General features: G+C 40.4%; 1 protein-coding gene across 2 annotated transcripts in view; it reads left to right on the plus strand.

The window, feature by feature from the left end:
- The window catches only part of GPCPD1 (glycerophosphocholine phosphodiesterase 1), a 63,115-nt gene that overhangs the window by 19,639 nt on the left and 21,014 nt on the right, over positions 1–22,462 (plus strand). Inside the window, exons 5-14 of one of the 2 annotated variants that reach the window (XM_044444149.1) lie at positions 382–457; positions 2,866–2,907; positions 3,820–3,943; positions 5,938–6,181; positions 7,633–7,795; positions 9,479–9,611; positions 10,247–10,301; positions 12,195–12,287; positions 13,963–14,040; positions 15,176–15,215. In XM_044444149.1, coding sequence (XP_044300084.1) covers positions 382–457; positions 2,866–2,907; positions 3,820–3,943; positions 5,938–6,181; positions 7,633–7,795; positions 9,479–9,611; positions 10,247–10,301; positions 12,195–12,287; positions 13,963–14,040; positions 15,176–15,215 — 1,048 coding nt within the window. The remainder of the gene's footprint in view (positions 1–381; positions 458–2,865; positions 2,908–3,819; positions 3,944–5,937; positions 6,182–7,632; positions 7,796–9,478; positions 9,612–10,246; positions 10,302–12,194; positions 12,288–13,962; positions 14,041–15,175; positions 15,216–22,462) is intronic. The other variant, XM_044444150.1, reaches the window with a different exon arrangement.

The following is a 22,462-nucleotide window of genomic DNA, read 5'->3' on the forward strand; positions in this document are numbered from 1 at the left end:
TGTGGAGAGTGAGGAGGGGAACTGTGCCCACTGGCTTGTACTTTGACTTCCACATGTTCAGCCTAGCCTGTGAACAAGGCTACCACAAGGAGACTCTGTCCAGAGAGGTTAGGCTGAATGCATAAATTACCTGATAGGTCAAGAGACCACCATTGTATGTCTCTCTTCTGCACCTTTCAGTGAATGGAGGTATGTCACTTGAATAGAGTTATAGTCCAAATGCATCTTAGTGGCATTAGCAGTTATTGTATCAATGGTATGAATCAAGGCCAATCCAGAGGTGTACACGTAAACTATCTCACAAAGGATTGTAAGTGGGCGTCACAGGTAAAAATCAGATTTAACGAAAATTATTGCAGACATTTAACTTTTAAATTACAGACTGTCGATGGTCCATGCCAAGTCATAATTCACAAGTGGGAGACTCATCTACCACCACGATCAATAACCCCTTTAGGTATGGGCACCATTTGCATCTGTTTGGAGCATATGCATAAGATTACTAATATGTTACAAAATGGTTTAGTAGGTTTGATAATATTTGGTAAGATTAGCATTACATCCACTGCTACAAAGGCACCTTCCTTTTACCTCAGCCTGGGCATTGCTGAAAACATATAAAATGGGTTTACTTATATTAGTGAACAAAACAGATTGGAACATTTCTTTTCATGCCTTCATTATCATCAGATTTTGGCTGTTCAGATGGCTTGGGCAGGGATGGGATTTCATGTTTAGCTTTGAAGATGTGACTTAAGCCCAGTTCTCATCCCCAGACTTGAATCTGGAGGGAAGTTTGTGTGGGGACGAATCATCTTAGCAAAAGTGGAAATGTTCTTTCCCAGATACTATGTTCACCCTGTGGAAAAGGATTTTGTGGACTCTATCATTTTGATTGAAAAAGACAGGATATTTTCAGATAAACGCTACTAACAATCATTGTGCTTTGAGAGTGAGAGCCCATGATCATGTTTTCTTTACTGATCATGCCTCTGTAGTAGGAAGTATAAATTGTTTGTTAAACTTCAGTACCAATTCTTTAAAAAAAATAATAAAAACTTCAGTGACAGGGTATCCCTTCTCTAAACTATTATACTGAACAAATTCCTGAATACATGGGGCTTAAATACAAGATAAACATGGCTTATTCATCCCATTTAATTTAAGATAAACAGTGCAAATGGAGACTTAATGGTGGTATAAACTAATTTTCTCTCTCCCTCAAGGTGGTTTTATAAAGTGGTTGAAATACCTTGCTATCTGTTTTCTCTGGGACAACAGAACCTGAAAAATTGTGATTGGCTTTGTTTCATTATACATTTTCAGTATGTTATAACAACACATATGAAAATGTATCCTTTATATTTCAATTTGTGTACATTACGTGGAAGTAAAGTCTATGCATGCATTAGTTTCAAATTGAGGAACTTAGTGAGCAACTGAAGGCTGCTATTCTGTGCACACTTACCTGGAAGTAAGTCCCATTAAACTCAGTGGGACATTCTTCTGAGTAGGTAGGCGTAGGATTGCATTGCACAGCTTGTTTTCTTATTGTTATACTATTCACATCATTAGTGATGATTTGCTTAACAACTTACACTTTTAGTCAAGACGAGTCAGGAAATCATGACCTTATGAAGCTCTCTCCTAGTGTTCATTCCATCCTCTGCTGAATAGGTAATACCACTGTACCCTAAATTTAGATAGGTCCTCAGTTTGTGAAATGACTCTCAGTTGCTTTTAAAGGTAAAATGATAATTTGTGCCCATCAGAAATATCTTCTGATATCAAAGTCTAGCTACCACTGACTTTCAAGAAGACTTCGCTGTTTCGCTGTAGACTACTTCTGGCCATTAACTAATTGATTAATTACTTAAAGGGAAATGTATATTTCTTTGAAAAACCTTCAGTGCCAGCAAACAGTTGTCTATTGAATTAAGTAGTCCCTCTGCTCTTGGGGTGGGAAATTAATTGCATGAAGGTTTAATGTTCTTATAATGTTATTTCAACTGAACTTTTTTGTAATACTGGAAGAAACTGTAATTTTTTCTCATCTGAAAGAAACAGTAAAAATGACACCTGAAAATAAGACAGAGGGAAGAATAATCTTTTTTCTTAGAACTTTCATTATCTTAAACTCTGTACAGTTCTACATTGTTGATGAGCTTATTCGGTGTTTAGATTTCAACTTATGCATTCCTTTTGTATGGGATGAAAGTAGAAGCTTAATTTTTTATTGTATTAACTGAAACTTTAGATCTCAACTATAAGGATGTAGCAGAACAAATGTATTGATTAGCAAGTACTTCATAGTCCATCATAGTAGTAACACAACATGCATTATCACCCTAGTGCAACATCTTGACACGATAGACTGCCCAAGTATTGTCATATTCTTTCCCCCAGTTTAGATAGCTCAGTTTGAAAGAAGTGCATCCTGCTGAGGTTATGTGATGTCTTTTTAAAAGAAAAAGGCTTAGAATAGCCTTTCCCAATCTGGCAACTTCTAGGTGTGTTGAACTGTAACCCAATCATCCATAGTTAGCCTGGGGATGATAGGGCTGTAGGCCAACATATCTGAAAGGCAGCAGATTGGGGAAGGCTGAGTTTAAAGCTTCCTGCATGTTGTAATAACTTGCATATTCGCAGTTTCTGTATTTAAATGTTTAAACTGTAGCTGTTATGAATAATGCTAAAATAGAATACATACTGACAGTGCAACCCTCTACATGCCTATTCAGAAGTAATGTCCCTTAAACTTGAGGGGACTTACTTTCATGTGGTTAGGACTGCAGCCTGAATTAGAAATCAATTAGGTACGCTGTGAATATGAATGATTCTCATAGTTTGTCCTTTCAATTCTAGAGGACGGTTTTTGCGTCGATGATGGGCACTTCGGAATCTTTGGTAAGTATCTTAATGACCTTATATATGACTATTACTGAATACATATGTACATGTATTTGTTGAAATTCTCAAACTAAGGATATGACCTTGTAAGTGAAAGCTGAATGTAAACATAAAACTAGTTGAGTAAGCACATCTCTCCCTGAGTTACTGTGCTTAGCATTGTTGCCCACATGCAGGTGTTTATGGTTAAGTTGCAAATTCTGTGAGGGATGACCCTTAGAATCACATTGTCATTTAATTATTAGAATTATTTCTTTCTTGCTTTTCAGGATTGAGATTCTTTAAATAACAAAGATAAATTAGTAAAATCACAACAAACAATAGAACAATTTGTATAAGGACCCTAAGGAAGGTAGAAAGTCCTGAGGAAGGATGGAGGGGTGCCTTGGGTCCCTAGCTGGAGCTTTACCTGCTTTTCTCTTTCTTAGAATGCTTTCTACATTAGTTCAACATTTCTCTTGCCAACACGGTTGCCCTGTGATATTCATTCTTCCATATCTTATTAAATTAATCTTGTTAGTATTGATATTTAATATGTAAATGGTTTTGAATATTTGTCCCATTGAACAGATACAAAAAACTTTACATAGAACTTCACTTCAAAGCTTGAGTGATTAGGACCTTGCTTCCTTGTCTCTTATGACTGCCCCCTTACCCTATTGATTTGAGAAGGCTCGGGGTTGGGGGTGATTGGCCTTGTGAGGTTAATGGATTTCTTTATACATCCCTCTCACACACGCATCTCCCCCAGTGATTCAAACACTGCTTCTTGTGGCTGATTTGGGAAGTGTTTCAGCAGCACTAGAGGTGGCAATAAGCAGGAGTATCTTGGTGACTGTTGAGTGATAACTCCAGGGCATAGCAAAATAATTGTATTAAATTGTAACGATTGTATTTTTACTTTATCAGATGATGTGGAGAGTGTCGATTCTGGATGGCTGACATGTCAGACAGAAATAAGACTACGCCTGCATTTTTCTCAAAAACCGCCAGTGTCGATAACTAAGAAAAAATTTAAAAAATCTAGGTTTAGGTATGATTACATGAATAGTTTGCCATTGCTTGTCTTTGCTGATCCCCTACCTAAAATTATTTCTAGGCTGCTTTTTAATAATATAATAGTATTAGTTTCTGATCTATATTAGTTTAATTCATTAAAAAAAACACCAAATTTCATTCCCAATTTGTTTGCTGAAATTGTTACAGTCTGGATCAGTTTTCCCCCCTGCAACTGCTTGGGCTAGTTATTACTTCTTGGTTTTTGTAATCAGCTTTTAGGTTACTAAAACACTGCATTTAGAAACCTAAAGATGAAAGAGTAGGGTATACGTTTACCGGAAAGCGTCTTCCTAGGATCTCCCCATCCACAACACTCAAATGATAGGTGCCCTGGTATCCTTAAGTAGATGTGGATATGTCACCATTTTTGCGCCCTCCTTTATTGCTCTTCAGAAGAGTGGGGATTGCAACTGTGATCTTGTTCATAGATTGATCAGGCACTGGCTGTGCATGACAGTTGATATTTAGTTGCAGTTCAGTTTGTATTTAGCTCTGTATTCCCTTTATAGCACAGGGATTTAACAATTGCCATACGTTCAAACCTACTATTGCTGAGCATCCTCTGCAGTTGAAAGAATTCAGAGTTAGCCTTTTTTTATACTTTTACCCACATAAAATGCAGATGTCATAAATTCTTTGGAAGATGTTTTCCTTGTGTGCTTATAATACTGCATACCAACTGCAGTCCAGCAACGGTTCCAAATACGTTAGTTAATATTTGCAAATATATGGTTATTTTGTTTCCATGTGCTTTTGATGTTAGCTACAAATATCAGGAGTTTTGGAAACTGCAGATACCTTGATTAGATTGTTGGGGTGTGAGAACTTTTTAAATTAAAGGGTAAAGAAGTAAAGCTGTTGTGTATGTCATCTTTGGGCTTAGATTGAAAAGGGTAATGCTGCACTTAACTGGAATGTAAGAACCCTGGTAGATAAAGGCCTACCTATGTAGTCATTCATTTTGCTTCACACAGTAATCAACCAAATGCCTATTGGCAGCTCATTAACAGACATGTGGGTTTCCTATAGGCAAGCTTTCTTGCCATAGTTTCCCAGCAGCTGGTATTCAGGGGAATCCTGCATCTGATCCTAAGATGTCATACAGCCACCATGGAGGCCCTGATGGCCTCTCCCTTACTCATTGCTATCAGAAGTCTCCTCAAGAACCATCTTGACCCTGGGGGGAGGGGAGAGATTGAAAAGACTGGAGAGCTGCCTACCATCCAGCTCTGAATAGCATTTGCTTCCTTGAGTACCCCTGTATTACTAATCAATAACCAAAGGGAAAAGGGTTGGTTTAAAAGAAAGCTCTTTTATTTTTATGGTTTTGTCTGCTTATTCAATGTTTTTGTGAAAAAATGCTTTGTGAGTTGCATCTGAAAAGTATTAATAGCTTAAATAAAGCTTAGTAGCCATTGAATGTCATATTCTCTATGGAGTCATCTAACTCCCTTGAGGAAGCACTTTCCATTGTTTAATAGAGAGCTAGTTTGGTGTAGAAGTGAACAAGTCCTAGACTGGTGCTCACAGCTGGGTTCTAGTCCTTACCTGGCCATGAAGCTCACTTTGGGTGAGTCACAGAGTTTTGGTCCAAGTTATCACACAAGGTGGTTGTTGTAAGGGTAAATGGAGAGGAGGAGAACCTTGTAACCTGTCTTGAATTCCTTGCAAGAGGAAGATAGGTGGGGTATAAATGCAATAGTAATGATGATGCAGTGTGTGACATAGTGTTTCCTTTTGATCGTCCTGAATCTTCATGCATTCAGCATCATTGAGTGACTTGGGTTCTAGCATAATGAGAGAGGGACAAAACGTTAGTGACTTTTCTCATGCTGTGCATACTGCTAGCTATTGCATCATGTCTAGTGTTACCACAAGATTCTCTGAATCTGTGCTCTCCCCTTATTCTGTTGTTACTGTTAATCTATGGCATGTACCATCAGAATTTGCTTTCTCCTTACTCTTCAGGGTGAAACTTACCCTTGAAGGCTTAGAGGAGGAGGGGGAAGATGAAGAGGATGATAGACTGTCACCTACAATTCATCATAAGATGGCAAACACATTAGAAATTTCTTTAATAAGTGATACGGAATTCAAATCTCGGCATTCTCAGCCAGAATGTGGTTATGGACTTCAGGCTGACCGGTGGACAGAATATACAATACAAACCATGGAACCAGACAACTTAGAATTAATCTTTGATTTTTTTGAGGTAAGGACTTCGTTTTGTAAAAAAAAGCATTTTTCTGTTTAATGTCAAGGTGGATTTTTAAAATGCTCCTTTTTACATTATGGCAATCTTTTTATTGAACTGCTCTTTATCATATTTCAGGGATGCAGCCTCCCTGAAACAATTACAGTTAGAAAAGTGAGCAGCGCAGAAATTGAGCTAAGGGCTATTGTAGTGACATCTAAATTCAATGAATGAAGGAAGGAAAAAACCAGACTTCGCAGTGAATGAAGACTTTGCTCTTCAGGGCTGATCCTAAGCAAGGGTGGAAATTTTACTAAAGAGTTCACAGACATTTATCTAACTAAGGGCATATTTTAAAAAAGCATTGCTTCTGCTCCAACCCTCTACTCATTATAAAGTAGGATGATCCTCAGTCTGAGTTTCCTCTCCTTAAGACGCATAAGAAATAACACTGGAGTTATTTGAAAAGAATCTTTACCTTGAATATAATAACTAAGTTCCCCCAGTGAGATTGATATCCTGCCTTCTGGTCACTGGTAGCCTTTCCCAGGTCACCCAGATTTGTGAGTTGCTTAGGTACATCCATCTTCTTAATAGTATATTTATGACACTGATAATTGCAAAATGTCCTTTCCTTGAAAAAGGTAAAATAGTAAGGATTCAAAAATATAAGGAACAATATACAAATAATCTTTCATAACTCTTTAAATGGTCTTTATCTCTAGTCTTGTTCACATCTCCTGATATGTAATGCCACAAGAGAATAGTGGCGGAATTCCACTTATTGTATGTTATATTTTTCAACTCTATCAAATATATTAGAAGCATACAGTATGTTCAATATTATGTTACTCCATCAAAGCATAAAGGTTAATTCTAAATAGCAGATTGCAGCATGCTTATTTTTCTTGAAATTTAAAAGTAGTGGCAAAGATAACAAGTGGGCAAGATCAGCTGTCCTCAGACTTTTTCAACAGGGGGCCAGTTGAAAGGCTGTGGTGGCCATTGCGGGCTGGGGAAGTGGGGGTGCCTGGGGGCATGGGCCGGTGAGGTGCCGTCAGGCACACATGGCAGTGGCTTGCTTGGAGACCTCCCAGTGAGTCCAAAACCATCTCCAAGCAAGCAAGCCACCACCTTCCCACCCGCATTGTGAGGCAGCAGCAAGCACGTGCATACGGGAGGCAGGCGGCAGTGGCTTGCTCGCTCAGAGATCATCTCTGAGTGAGCAAGCCACCGCCTGCCGGCACAGGCTGGATGGATGGCCATGGCGGGCCAGATCTGGCCCACGGGCTGTAGTTTGAGGACCCATGGCTTAGATGAACATATGTTTTCCATTGCTTTATCTGCCGTCATGTGGTGAGACTTGTATTCAAAAAAATCTCTCTCATATGCACAGTCTCTCATTCAAAAAAATCACTCTCATATGCACAGCAGTAATTTTAAATATTTAAACACTTCTGCATTTTTAGGAAGATCTTAGTGAAGCAGTGATACAAGGAGATGCACTTCCAGGTCATGTGGGCTCTGCATGTCTGTTATCCTCCACCATTGCTGAATCAGGAAAGAGCTGCGGTATTCTTACTCTTCCTATTATGAACAGGATTTCTCGAAAAACAATTGGAAAAGTTCGAGGTTTGTTTAACACAAAACATGGTGGGGATGCATGAACCTTAAGCTAAATATATTTAATTTTATATTTTAAAAATACGGGGTTGAATCTAGATTAGCATTGTGAGAGAGTAATTTATGCTGGAGGGAGGGGGCAAGGCTTTTGTGATTTCCTTTGCAGCCCTTCGTGCTTCCTGAAAAGCTGCTTTGTAGGACTGGGAAATTTTCCAGAGCAGCATGAGGTTACAGAGGGCGAGTCAGCAAAAGATCACATCCCTGCCCTTCCATTCATAGAATAATCTAGAGCAGGGGTCGGCAACCTTTAACACTCAAAGAGCCATTTGGACCCATTTCCCAAAGAAAAGAAAACACCAGGAGCCACAAAACACTTTTGACATCTAAAATGAAGATAACACTGCATATATAGTTTTTTACCTTTATGCTATGTATAAAAAACTATAGTGTGTTGCATTTATGAAATCAATGAACTGCAACAGAGAAAACAAATTTTTATTTCTGCATGCAACAAAAACATTTTGAACTCCGAAAAAAAAGACGCTGGGTTGAAAGTTACTTTCAAATAAAATACTCAGTGTGTATCTGAGTCCTCCTCGTATTTATGAAATAAAAAGCCGAACTTATATTATCCACTAGCAGCAAACCAAACATGCCACCTGCAGCAAACCAAAAATGCTGTCTGTTTCTGTGTGCCCTCATCCTTTTATCACGTGGTGAAATATTGAACAAACATCCCTCTCGCAATGTAATAATGTTGCTGGAATTTTTATAAGAATCTTCTTAAAGAAGTAGATCTGTATCTTCATTATGATTTAGCTGCAGCTCTTGTTCAGTCACTAAAAACTGTTATTTTTAATCTTACATTATAAACTAGTAGGATTCCTTTTGTATATTTTGAATAGAACAGCTTCCTGCAGAGTCAAAGTCAGTGCTAAAGGGCTGCATGCATTAAACTGCAAACTCCATAAGTTCGTCAGCAGTAAAAGCAAATGAATCTACCCATGTACCATTAAACGTTTGGTTTTCTTCAGAAATTTGTATTTTCTTTGGATTTATCCATGGTTGGAGGGGGGAAAGCTCAGTAAATTGGGCGCAGATATAGGTGTGTTTAATGACTGATAAGCAGCTAAACAGTCAAGTGATGTGAATTGTGACAGGTCCCAAGCACAGCTTTTAACATTCAGATGAAGGAGATTACATTGGGACAAAGCAAATCTTTTCAGCAGCAGTTTGTTTTGTGTAACATGAGAGCCTGCAGGAAGCTTGTTTAGCAGAGGAATGTAGCGATTTACTTACTAGCTGATTTCCTTAGCTAGCTAGCCCTGCGTTCCTGAATGGAGCTTCGAGCAGATCAGCAGCTGGGCCGGCGCGTGTTTTGAGCAACGGAGCCGCAGCAAAGGGGTTCAAGAGCCACGTGCGGCTCCGGAGCCGTGGGTTGCCGACCCCTGATCTAGAGTCAACCCTCCACTGCAAGCAATTTCAGGAAAAACTAGGCTATGCAGCCAGGATTAATGGTTTTAGGAAAGGTGCCTAGTGATGATAAAAGGCTTGTTAAATATACTTATTTGTTCTATATCAGGTGCTTTGCATTTCAGAAGATTTTGAGTAAAATTTCTCAAACCAAATTGAGATAAAGTACTGGATAAATATAATTTAACAACTAAGTGATAATGTGCTTTCTTTTTGCAGTGGATTACATAATTATTAGGCCAATTCAGGGATACTTCTGTGATATGGAAGCCTCGTATGCCAAATACTGGAGAGAAAGATCAGGGCTAGATGTTGGGCACAGGGGTGCAGGGAACTCTACCACCACCACCAAGTAAGTCATTTAATTCAATTGTATTCTTTAGCAGTAGCTTAGGGTTGGCAGACTTCTCATGGAAAGGAGATTTCTCCTTCCTGCTGCAGCCCTTCTGAATTGGAGACTTTCAGTTTGTAATAACAACTCAAATTAAGAGAAGCCTATTATTGAAATCCTTGAACCTCAGCTCCAAATTTGTTTTGCTTGGGAATGCATGTCAGATGTTTAGAGAAAGTGCTTCCTAGAAAATGTTCCAAAGATTTTAGCTTACCACTTTACTTCCGGCCTGATCTAAGGATTTGCCCATATGTGAGAACTGCAAATACAGTTAAGATTGGATCTTCCCACCAAATCAATTTTTCAAAATCAAACATTCAAGTTCCTGATAAGGGACAGTTGTTAATTGATTACTGTCCACTCAGTAACTTTATCTATACTGATGCTGCTTCATTGGCTACAAATGGACTTGAGGGTTGATACATATTTCTAAAAGAACTAGAAAACGTCTTGCAGGGTTAATAATATCTAGTATCTTAGATAAAATCAAGAGCATATTCTTTGTTACAAAGTTTGTCTGTTTTTTCATATATGGAATGAATATAGAATTTAAATCTATGCTTAAAAATAATGTAAAAACACCTTTTTGTTTTCAGGCTTGCAAAACTTCGAGAAAATACTGTTGCCTCTTTAAAAAATGCTGCTAGACATGTATGTTTGATTTTTACTGTAATCCTTTTTATGCATGTTAATACCTATTTATTGTTAAATTATGTAGAAGAAATGAGAATTCATGCAGTGCTGCTCCCTCAGCAAAGGAAAAAGGAACAGCTCTTGAAGACAGCTGAACAGCTATGTTCTGCTCTAATTCTAGCTTCTGGAGCAGCCTTAAGGGCAGCCGACATAAGTGCGTTGCAGTAACCCACTCTTGTTGTTACTGAGCTACTTGAACACTTGCACTACTACAACATGGAGTAGTGTCCAGAGGAGAAAAGGACTGGTGAACCAGTTGAAGCTGGTAAAAGTTGTTCTGAGCTACCATGGTTATTTGGGACTGTGATGGATCTAGAAGTAACCCTGTCTATGAATCTGATCTTGCAAAGAGAGTGCCGTCTTGACCAGAACAGGCAATGAGCCTGTCTGCCAGACTTTTAGCTTCAGTTTATTGACTCCCATCACTGAGCCTATGCATTGATCCAGGACATGCACACCCTCACCTGATTCAGATATCAAAGGGAGAAAGAAAGGTATGTCATCAGCATACTGATGGCATGTGGCTCCCAGTGGCTTCATAAAGATGTTAAATGACACTGGGGGCAGATCAGTTTACAGAATTAATAGCTCAGCTACCATGGGGCTGAGGAATAGTCACTCAGTGTTACTCCTTGAAATTGTCCCCACAGATAAAAATACAAGAACTTTCATATAATCATAGAATAGTAGAGTTGAAAGGGGCCATGAAGGCCATCGGGTTTGACCCCCTGCTGTTGCAGGATACCAATTTATACCATCCCACTCACTTGGCTGTCTAGTTTCTTTCTGAATGTCTCTATTGTGGGCGAGCCCACCACCTCTCTAGGCAGCTGGTTCCATTGTCGTATTGCTCTGACAGTCAGGAAGCTTTTCCTGATATCTAGCCTGAATCTGGGCTGTCACAGCTTGAATTGATTATTCCATGACCTACACTCTGGTATCAGCAAGAAGACAGTGCCTTTAACACAGTGCCTCCTGTGTCCAGCCCACATAATAGATCCATGCATATACCATGGTCAGTGATATCCAAAGCTGATGAGAGCACGCAGAATTAACAGGGGTTCTTTGCTTTGCATTTACTACATCCTTGATAAACCTGATCACTTGCTTTTTGGGGAAAAAACTGTTGTCTTGTGCTTCATTGATTCTTATTTACACTGGATAGTCTGTAGAGTGCTATTGTTTGGATGTAATAGCAGAACAACTGCAAGCCTCTTCCAAATTTTGCAGCCACAGCCAACAAGTTCAGAATTTGTAGATTGTTTCTGTGACATCCAGATGTGGGCACTTGGGGTTGCTCATGTGTTAATCATTCCCTACTTAAACCATGCTCTTTGTTCTTGGATAAGCCCATAAATTGCCACTGAATGCCCCTATTACTTCCAAGCAGGGCCTATAAGTGGAAGTCTGTTTATGTGCTACTTCCACTGGAGGAAGCAGAAGCATTTATGGTCAGTTCCTCCTTCCTCTGCTCCTGCAAAGAAGTTCTGGGGGGGGGGGGTCAGGGACTCTCCAGAAGCTGGTGAGGGGTAGGTGGGAGGGAAATTAGGTGAAAACTGCCTCCCCCCACTTCCTCACTGGTAGTTTCTTCTAGATACTCATCTCTTGTATGATGGAATCTGTATACTAGGAAGAGGAAAGCTCAGGCATGTCTCCACACTAAAGATATTGTTACACTTTTTTCATAAAATGGATCAAATTCTGAAGTTAAACCCAGCAAGCTTGTCTATAATGATTTATACACTAAAGTACATGATGCGATTCAGAAAGCTTGTTATGCATTTTTGACCTTTCATATTTTGACATTCACATACCATTGTATTCCATCCATCTCCCCCTCTTCTGACTTAGGGAGCAGCCTTTGTGGAATTTGATGTACATCTTTCCCGGGATCATGTCCCCATCATATATCATGATCTTACGTGTTGTATTGCAATGAAAAAGGTATTAATATATGTATTTTGCATTACTTTGCTTAAATATTTGGGTGACTGGCACAATGGTACTTGTTGCTTTTTGCAATACTTCATCCTGACTAGTTGAGACTCTTAAAATTTACATGCAAAACACCTGATCTATATAATGATTCACAAATGTGTGTTTGTACTGCTGTCTAGCACTGCTGTATTTCTAAACAGTTTAATAGACTAGAACAACAGGATTGCTTTCAGTGACATTTCACCCCTACCCCTCAAAAGCTGCGATTTTTTAAAAATTTAGAACAGCAATGTATATGCTGGAAACTAACATTTATCTGATGGTTGGGAGTTTAAACTTTAAAAAACTAGGTGAGCCAAGTTAATCCCCTTCTGATTGAAATGAAAAGCAAGAAAAAATGTATCATTTTCTGAAATGGAGTGGCATGCTGGCCATCTGTCATATGAAAATGCTGTATCCATTCTCCTTTATTATATAAGTATTCCAAGTTGTTAATTTTTTAGTATTTAGGAAACCCATAATATTTAGAGAACTACTGATATTTGAGGTATTTAAATTATTAGTATTACTCTTACATTGCTTTGGTATTCTGCCTTTTTCCTCTTGTACAATGGGGATTATGTAGCTCCATTTTGTCTTCACAACCACAACTACCACCTTACGAGGTAGACTAAGCTACGAGTAAATGACTGGCCCAAAGTCATTCATGGAGCTCCATGGCCACGTGGGGACTAGAACCCAGATCTCCAGTCCAACACTTTAACCACACCACCACACTGGCTTCAGTTTATTATGTGGAAGTTTTTTTAAAAAAACCAGTATCAAGGAATCTTAGCCAGTTTTGTTAGATGTAACCCATCAGACCTTTATTAGGAATCTACAATGCTGCAGGGAGAAAGCCCTCCCCCCGACACGCACACACACAATCTGGAAAGGTCATCCCTCCCAGTTAGAGCACAAGTTTTCTATGAGCAACCTCTTGGAAAAATACAAAAGCAAAAATACTATTTGATTAGAGATCAGGGGCTTCTGGAAACAAGTAAGTTTCCCAGAATGTATCTGATGACTTTGCACATGGACACAAGCATGCATGTGTTGTTACTAAAAGATGAAAACATATGCATAATGCCATTCAGACATGCTTATGACTAAGGGGCTTATGATAAAATACCATTTAAAATGATAAAGTAGAACTACATCTCCTGAACCAGGAGACTGCAAAAGTAGCCAAAGATCGCTTCTTTGCTGCTTATGCTTAAGAGCGGTTGGACAGCATAATGGAAAGCCTTCTGTTTTCTGCTTCACCTCTGTTCTCGGGGAGGCTTTACTTACACAGCCTCCTCATGCCATCAGCCTGAATAGCAAGAGAGATGAAGAGATACTGTAACCCCCTGCACTGGATAAACAGGTTGGTTGCTGGGGCTTATTGTGTCCCTTCTGGAGCAGAGTCCTTCATAATACCTTCCTGTGTAGAATTGATCCCCTAGGGAAGGGGAGAGAATGGATAATAGTTTTTGCATTTACTTACAACACAACTGTGTGCATGCTTACTTGAAATTAAAGTCCTGTTACACTGGATGAAACTTAAGCTCTAAACTGCATGTTTTAAGATAGCTTTCGAATAACTATTGGCATTCACTGGTTTTCTAACCTAATGCTTTTCCCTCCATTTGATTAAAAGAAAGATGAAAATGAGCCATTGGAGCTGTTCGAGATTGCAGTTAAAGAGCTCACATTTGCCCAACTGCAGTTATTAAAGGTATTGTACTAGACTGGCTCCATATACATTTTGCAAGTGCTTTTTTAAAAATTATTCTGATGGTGGATTTTATTTGACTTTTCTGTCCTGTCCAACATAAGCTTTCAAAGCATCTCACAGTATAAAATGCAACCCAAAAACCTGGTCAGTATAAACCTGATCATAGTAAACACAGGGAACATCTTTTTAATTAAGTAACTTGCATATTTACCATTTAAGGCTTTATCAGTAACAACTAAGAACCTTTAAGCCTGGAAAACCATTGGTAACCAAAGGAGATCCTTCTGTATAGCTGTAAATATATTATGCTTGCTGTAGTCACTCCCAGTCATTAGCAAGGCAGTCATATTTTGAACTTGTCATAGCAACTCTGCTTATCAAGTAGCCCTGTGAAAACACATTACTGTAATGAAGCCAGGAAATTACAAAGGCATATATGACAGCAGTCGATTCTTTGATATGCAGAAGGAAGACATTGTTATTGGATGCCACATTGTTATTTGAACATAATAAATAACAATGTGCCGGAGGTCAGACTAGATGGCCCGGGAGGCCCCTTCTGACTCGCTCTGTTTTGTATGTTTCTATGTTTCTATAATGCTAACCCATGGTTTAGTTAACCTGCAGTTTGTTGCCTTAGATTTGTCTGTTTTCTCAGTTTGTGGGTTCTTCACTTCCCTCTTCTGCCTGTTCCTTCCCTAATGGTGTAGCAGTGCTGAAGTATTGACATGCAGAGTGCCTAGGATTGTTTTTTTTAATGACTCTTGCCTGCCCACTCAGCAGACTAGTGAAACAACTCATGGTTCCAGGTGCACATATAATGACATGTCATGATTTAAACAACATGGAGTTCACAGTTCAGCAACAGTACCTCTGTCCTCTGTTCTTGCTAGCTGTAAAGCAGAACTAGAATCATGCTTGTTACAACAGGAGCTGGGAAAACCTGAACTCGAGATTATTGTTCACTTGGAGTTTAATACTCCAAAAACATATGATACTGTACAGTGTATCTTTCACCATGTTCAGTATTTGCACATAGAGGCCCATGTTCAAACTCTGTTCAGAAAGTGGATATGTTGTATGTGGAAATCTTGCAATCAGAACTTTTAAAAGCATATATTCATTTTATTTGTAGCTGGCACATGTGACTGCATTGAAGTCTAAAGACAGTCAAGGTATGTCAAAGTCTTTCAAATCTTGGCAATTCTTACCTGTTACATATTGATTCTGTTCTAATTAATGAATGTTCTAATTATTTAATAGTTTAATATTGGAGTTGCATGCCAATAAACTAATATTAGTTTAATATTTAATAGTGAATTAGGGGGTTGTACTCCCCATGAAGGAGTAGGTTCATAGCTTGGGGGTGCTCCTTGATCTATCCTTGTCACTTGAAGCTCAGGTGACCTCAGTGGCTTGGAGTGCCTTGTACTAGCTTCAGCTGGGGCCCAGCTAAGCCCCTATCTGGACAGGGATAAGCTGGCTTCAGTAATCTACACTCCGGTAATCTCTAAATTAGATTACTGCAATGTGCTCTACATGCTGCTGCCCTTGAAGGCAGTTCCGAAGCTGCAGCTGGTGCAGAGTACAGCAGTCATAATAATAACTGGAACCTGCACATAATCTGAACACATAAGACCAGTTCTGCCCTGTCTACATTAGCTGCCTATATGATTCCGGTCCCAATTCAAGGTGCTGGTTTTAATCTATAAAGCCTTTCATGGCTTGGGACCACAATACCTGTTGGAGTGCCTGTCCCAACAGCAGTCTCTTTGGATACTACTCTCAACCTTTGGGGACTTCCTCTGAGTGCCTACTCAGAGGCTTTCTCTGTGATGGCTCCCTGCTTATGCAGTAACCCAACTGGTGCTGAATTTGGCATCTTTTTGGCACCAGGTTAAGAAGACCCTATGTGCTGAGGTTTTTAAAGACATATCTGGGTACTTAGGGGCCTGAGGTGATTGCCCATCCTGGGTGTTTTACTGAGTCTTTCTTTGTTTGGTTTAGCTGTTTTAAAATTTTAATATATTTATAAATTTATATATTTATATGTATTTGTATATATTACATATGTATATGTAAATAAAATACAAATATTTTATAAATATTTGTATTTTAACATTTGTTTTATGGAGTGTTGTAAACTGCCCAGAGAGGTTTGGCTTTGGGGTGGTGTAGAAATGAAGATGATGATGTTTTGTACTGCTTTTAGAATGGTGTATCTTCTATAATGCTTCTTCATTAATGTGCAAGAGTTGATGCAAAATATATAGTATTTAAATATGTTTCTTATATTATTTGATAAGCACACTAGTTTCCAAATTGGTTTGCGATGCAATTATTATATTTTGGTGCACTGGCAGACCTTCACTGGAGCCAGCTCCTCTGCTAAGTTGACACAGCATTGCAAATCTGTTTTGATACAAGATAATAGTGGGTTTCTGGAGAAATGCAATAGCTTTTCCTGTGCATTAGCGTATCTAATTTAAAGTGTCCCAATCTTTTGCGAAGACTTGGCCCTTGATTTAAGCAACCTTGGACTTACTGATGCACACCATTTGATTGATGTGAATTCCCATCCTTCAAAAGTGGAGAGAAGAGGCAGAGCAGGAGATGATAGCAAGGGTGCACCCAGCAACACTGGGACACATCAAGTGAAGGTCTTCTTCATGGTTTCTGTGCATCACATGCATGGGCTTTGTGCTTATATGGCACCTTGATCTGGGAAACTTGTGTGGTTGAGTTGCTGAGGCAGGAACATTTCCCCCACCATCTCTACACACATGTTCCTCACAGGTTTCTGCCCACCCACTTGGTTTCTCTTCAACTGCCATTGTGGTTACCTTGTGTGGAATACTGATTTTTGTAGTAAAACTTTTTTCTCCATTCTTAAAGGAAAGAGTACAGGAAGAACAAAGAAATAGAAGGGACATTTTTTCATCATCTTCACTTAGTTGTGATCATAGGCTCACCCTAGTGAAGTCTAGCACATAGCCTTGAAAGCCCCGTTCTGCAAGCACATTCAGCATTGCAGTAAGCTATCTACTGACAGGCATTCCCTCTGCCTATCTATTTAGCTGAAGGGCACACTGTCTCCATCTGTGCCCAGTGCCAAGCCTTTACTAAGCAGATTTGCAGAAAACAGGCAGACTACCTTCAAGCCCTACTTTGAAAACATGTGCTAGATGTAGTTAAGGTGAAGTCAGTGGCACAGCCTAAACCACCTTCTGCCACACTAAAGATATCCAGATGAGCCAAGACACCAAAATTGAATCCTCAGAAAAAGAGGGGAAAAGAACAAAGCATCTCAATTTCATGAGTCCATTGAGAAGACTGTGCCTGTTTCTTCAGATCCATGCCCACCCACTTTAGTATCCACAGTGGTGCAAGGCACCTTGCCATTAGTGTCGTTCTCTGAACGAGAGATCAGATGTGTCCTCATCTCAATTCTGAGAGGGTCTTTCTCTACACCAAACATCCCCTTGAAATTGGGACTTTCCAGGCCCTGGAGCTATACAATACAGACTTGAACATAGAAGTCCCTAGACCTATTCCCCATCTACATACTGTGAGAGATCTTGCTCCCCTCTCTCTGAGTAGGAATGCCATTGCTATTATCGGGATAACTAGAGAATAAGATGGGACCACAGACCCTCTGAACTGTGTGAATTGGGAGAAACCTATTTTTCTTCTGACTCAAATTCTTGTTAGATTTGTTGGCACCAATCTAAACTCCATCAAAAGTCAGGTCTACCTTCCAAGAAGCAGACTGTGGACAATTGTTCAATTAGTGACTAGAATTGTGAGGCATGCTCCACCCGTCTTCTCTGCTCAGAGGCTGTTGGCCCATATGACAGTCATTACATCAGTAATGACTGCATCATTCACTTGTCTCTACATGAAGCAATTCCAAAACTGGTTCTTTGGGCCTTTGTGGGAAAATTGCCACATGCCAAATATGCCTTTTTTTCTATGCTATTCAGCTGTTCATTCTTGTCTGACTATAAGCGATCCTATGGGCCAAATCGTGCCACACTTTCCGATCCTGTGCCACCTCTTTCAGCTGAACTATGCTCTGGCCCACACCCTCTTTGATGGCATCTAAGCACCTCGCTCTTTGGTACCTGGTTTTCTCTGGCCACTGAGCATTCCAAGCATTATATCTTTTTCTAAAGAATGAGTCTCAGCTTTGTTATCCTGCTGACCAGGGATGCATCTGGTTCAGTACGCTCCAGCACCTGCTTGTTCATCACTCCTGCTGACCATGGAATGTGCAGGAGCCTCTGCCAACACGGCAGCTCAAATTAGCCGGTTTTCCTCTTGACTAATTTTTTCATTGTCCAGCTTTCACGCCCATAGATTACTATAGCAAAAAGATCACATGAAGCAATCTGCACTTGGTTGCCAAGCTGTTGTTCTTGTTTTTCTACACTCGGTTCATTCTTGTCATTGCCATATGTCCAATTCATCACTTTCTGAACTGCATTCACTGCTGCAAGTAATCAGTGATCAGTGATCCCAGGAAAGTGAATTCCTCTACACATTCAATTTCCATACTTTCAATTGCTATTTTGATGGTTTCATTCTGTGCAGTCATCAAGATCTTCATCTTTTTGATATTCAGAAGGAGGCCAAACTTCTCACTCTCTTCTTTGATTATTTGGATCAATTGCTTTAGACTATCCTGGGTTTCTGAGAGAAGGGTTGTGTCATCAGTATATCAAAGGGTGTTGATGGTTCTTCCTCCGATCTTTATCCTGACTTTTTATTCATCAAAATCCATCTTCCTCATGATTACTTCAGCATACAAATTGAACAGAAAAGGGAAGGAATAGAAACATAGAAACAGAGCAAGTCAGAAGGGGCCTCCCGGGCCATCTAGTCTGACCCCCAGCTCCAGCCGGCTCCACTCATGACATGCCCACCATGTGTACATCCTTGTCAGACTCCTTTCTCCACCTTGAACCAATCAGTGTCCCCATACGGTGTTCTTACAGCTGCTTGCTGGTTTGTATATAGTGACTGCAGCAACCTGACCAGATGTGTTGGTACCCCCAGGTCTTTTAGTGCTTTCCATAACTGTTTGTCATGATCAATGCAGTCAAAGGCTTTTCCTCCATTGATAGACACCAGCCTCTGGTCTTCAGTGAGGTATTCCTTTCCTCCTCTCACATTCCATAACTTTCCTGACTGATACACCTCTCAAAGCTTGAAGGACACATTGTGGGATGCTGTGGGAAACTCTGGACATAGACTTGTTTGCTATGAGCCCATCAGCATGGCAGTTTGGAAGCAACTATCTTTGGGAAACACTTTCACACTTGGTTGCGGGCATTCTCTATGTGTTCCCTCCTCGTGATTGCAAAAATTCGAGCTGGTAGTGCCAGTTGCAGCCTCTTGACTCCTTGGTAGCCACAGCAGCAGTGGTCTACCTACCTTTTTCTCAGGTCGAACCAAGAATACTACCAATTACTGTTGATTCCTGAACTTCTTTTACTACACAACAAATGGATCCATCACCCCAACTTCTAGATGCTAAGGATGATGGTGTGGAGATCCTAGCTGTGCTACCTGTTTGATCCTCCCCTTTCTTTTCTAATCCAAGAGGTCTTAGATGCAGTTTAGAGGCCTTCTACTATGTCTTCCTACAGTAGGAAATGTAAGGTGTTTTTGGCTTTTGCTCTCTCAGTTGCCTCTGATCCAGCTGTAGCATCTGTACAATATATGTTACACTTTCTTCACTCCTTGTTCTAGAAAAGTCTGAAGTACTTACCTTTCTGGTTATACTATGGCAAGTTTCTGCCTTCCATGTTCCAGTCTCAGTTTTTTCCATTTTTTCAACTCCATTTCAACAGCTTCTTTGGGACATTTGGAACTTGGCTCCCTTATGCATTTATGGATCCCTCAGTAGAGCTTCTACATACTTGATGTCTAAATCCTTTGAACTGTTGGTGCCTGTAGCTCTCAGGCTTCTGTCATGGAAGGTGATTTTTAAGTATTTCAGCATGCCAAGAAAGTGAGCTTTGTGCTTTGAGGACTGATGTGCCATGCACATCTTTCCATGTGGACAAAGTAGTCCTCTATCCAGATATCTCCTTCTTACCCAAGGTGATACTGGATTTCCATCTCCATCAAGATGTTATTTGCCCGTTTTGTTCCATCTCTGTCATCATCTCTAGAACATCAATTTCCCATCCTCAGGACATGCTCTTGCCTTCTTTAAGGCTCACACTGAATCTTTCAGGAAATCACTTCAACTTTGTTATGGTGGCAAAAATTTGACTTTGCAAATATTCACCAACTGGGTGACTTGTACAATAATTCTGGTTGGTCTCCAGTTCACTGGCATAATCAAGATGCATTCTACCCCAGAGTGTGTCAACTTTAGTTGCCTTCGTATATGGTATTCCATTATCAGAATTCTGCCTCATGGCTGCATGATTGACTCCATTTACATTTGTCAAATGGAGTCAATCTGTTAGATGTTAGAGCTCAAGCCAATTGCTTCTTTTACTGCACAGTCTTCTCAGTAGTGCTCTGGTAGTGACACCAACCTACTTCAGGTAGGTCAGCTTTGCTACTCGCCTATGTGTGATGCTCAGAGACTAAGAAGAAAAAAGATAGGTTGCGTACTTGTAACTGTGTTTCTTCCAGTGGTCATCTGTGCATTCATACAATCCACCTACCAGTCCCACTTCAGTGTCAGTACCAGTTTTCAATGCCATTTCAACAAACTTCACCATCAGTGTAGGCTTCTTCCTTTGACCCTGATTTTATTGCTTCTCTCTTGGGCTGGGACCTCAAAGAACAGTCTTGGAGAACCAAGGGAATGGGAATGGGCAGGAATCTGCTAGGAACATTCTCATTGAGTTGGTGGTTCCTGTCTAAACTCTCTAGCTGTGTAAGTTTGGTGAATCAAGGCTCTGCACAGAGCCCATATGTGTGAATGCATAAATGACCAGTCAAAGAATCAAAGTTACAGGTAAACAACATGTATTTTCTCTGCCACCTTTCTTCATCCAACCCTTCTGACCCTTTTGTAGATGGCAGCTAGAGTTACTCAGAGACTTATGTGAGGCAGTTTGGAGGAAAATCAGTGGTTTCTCTGGGTATGGGACAGAATCAGCCTCTCATTTTCTGTCTCCTAGGTGAATTAGTTCTGCTTGGTTAGGAATCATATTTATATCATATATTCTTCGTCGTGGCCTCTTTGCATCACACATATGGTTTCTGCACCTGCGCAGTGCCTGTGGCCAGAAGATTGATAGCTAACAGTTTTGGTGGGAAACTCCCCTCCCCCCATAGTATATATGGAGTGGAGTGTCCGCCATTTTCCAGTCTTTGCGACCACCGTTCGTTGTGCCTCGTGCCGCTTTTGCTCTCGCTAAAGATCGTTCCTCATTCTTCTCCACTTTGCGATTTCTCTTTCTCATTTTCCAAGTTAGTATTCCCTCGTTCTATTGCTTTTAATAGCGGTCCTGTTAGTCTCTTCATTCCTCTTCTTCTTGTTTCTAAAAAAAAACCAAAAAAAAACCCCCAAAAATATTATCTACTCCCTCTACACTATCTTCTTTCTTCTTTTTCTACAATGGCGCAACGAGCGGCGTTCCGCAAGTGTGTAGAGTGTGGCTCTAAGACCTGCACGACCTGTGCGTCCTCTGTTTGGGGGAAGGTCACAGGACGGACAAATGCGGCCACTGTCTGGCCTTTTCGAAGCAGGCTAGGAAGAATAGGGAGAATTGCCTGCGTAAACTGTTGTGGGACCAGGCTCTCCTACAATTGGACCAGCTGTTAGCTAAGTCTGCTTCAACTTCGGCTGCACCTGACTGCCGTCCGACTCTGACTGCTCTGCCGCAATGCCTGGCTCCTTCTTCTACTGCTCCGCCCTCACGCCTTTCGGATGATGTCATGAGGGGCAGCCCAGTTAGTAAACATTCCACACATTCTAGAGCAATAAAACTAAACTCCTTTAATGCTAATTGTCTACAAGATTTACAATTCTATAGATAAGTTCCCTAATAGCCGTCCTTGCTAAGCAGATGTCAGCCCTATAATGGCTTCTCTTCCTGAGCTCACGTGCGATCATTCTCCCAAGTCATGCCTTTCCTCCCTCTTACGCAGTCTACTTTGTAGCTGTTCAAATCGGAGTAAAATACGTCTGTTCTGGGCTCTTGAAAAATCCACGACACCTATTGTGTCTTCTGTTTCTGGCTCAGGGAGATCAGCATCGGGGGGGGAAGAGGCAGTTTGCTCTAACTCCTTCTGAGTAGAACTTGCAGCTTACTCTTTCTCATGACTCTCTGTCTCTGATAAAGGTCCAGGCGTTTGCTCAACGTGCTGGGGCTTAGAGGAAGGCGCAGCAGCTGGCTCAGCCGTCCCTGCATTGGGTTGCGGGGTCGACTCTTGGGCACTGGGTGCCAAG

The sequence above is a fragment of the Varanus komodoensis genome, unplaced genomic scaffold (assembly GCF_004798865.1).
Source record: "Varanus komodoensis strain SLA01 unplaced genomic scaffold, ASM479886v1 scaffold44_3, whole genome shotgun sequence".
NCBI classification, from domain to species: Eukaryota; Metazoa; Chordata; class Lepidosauria; order Squamata; family Varanidae; genus Varanus; species Varanus komodoensis.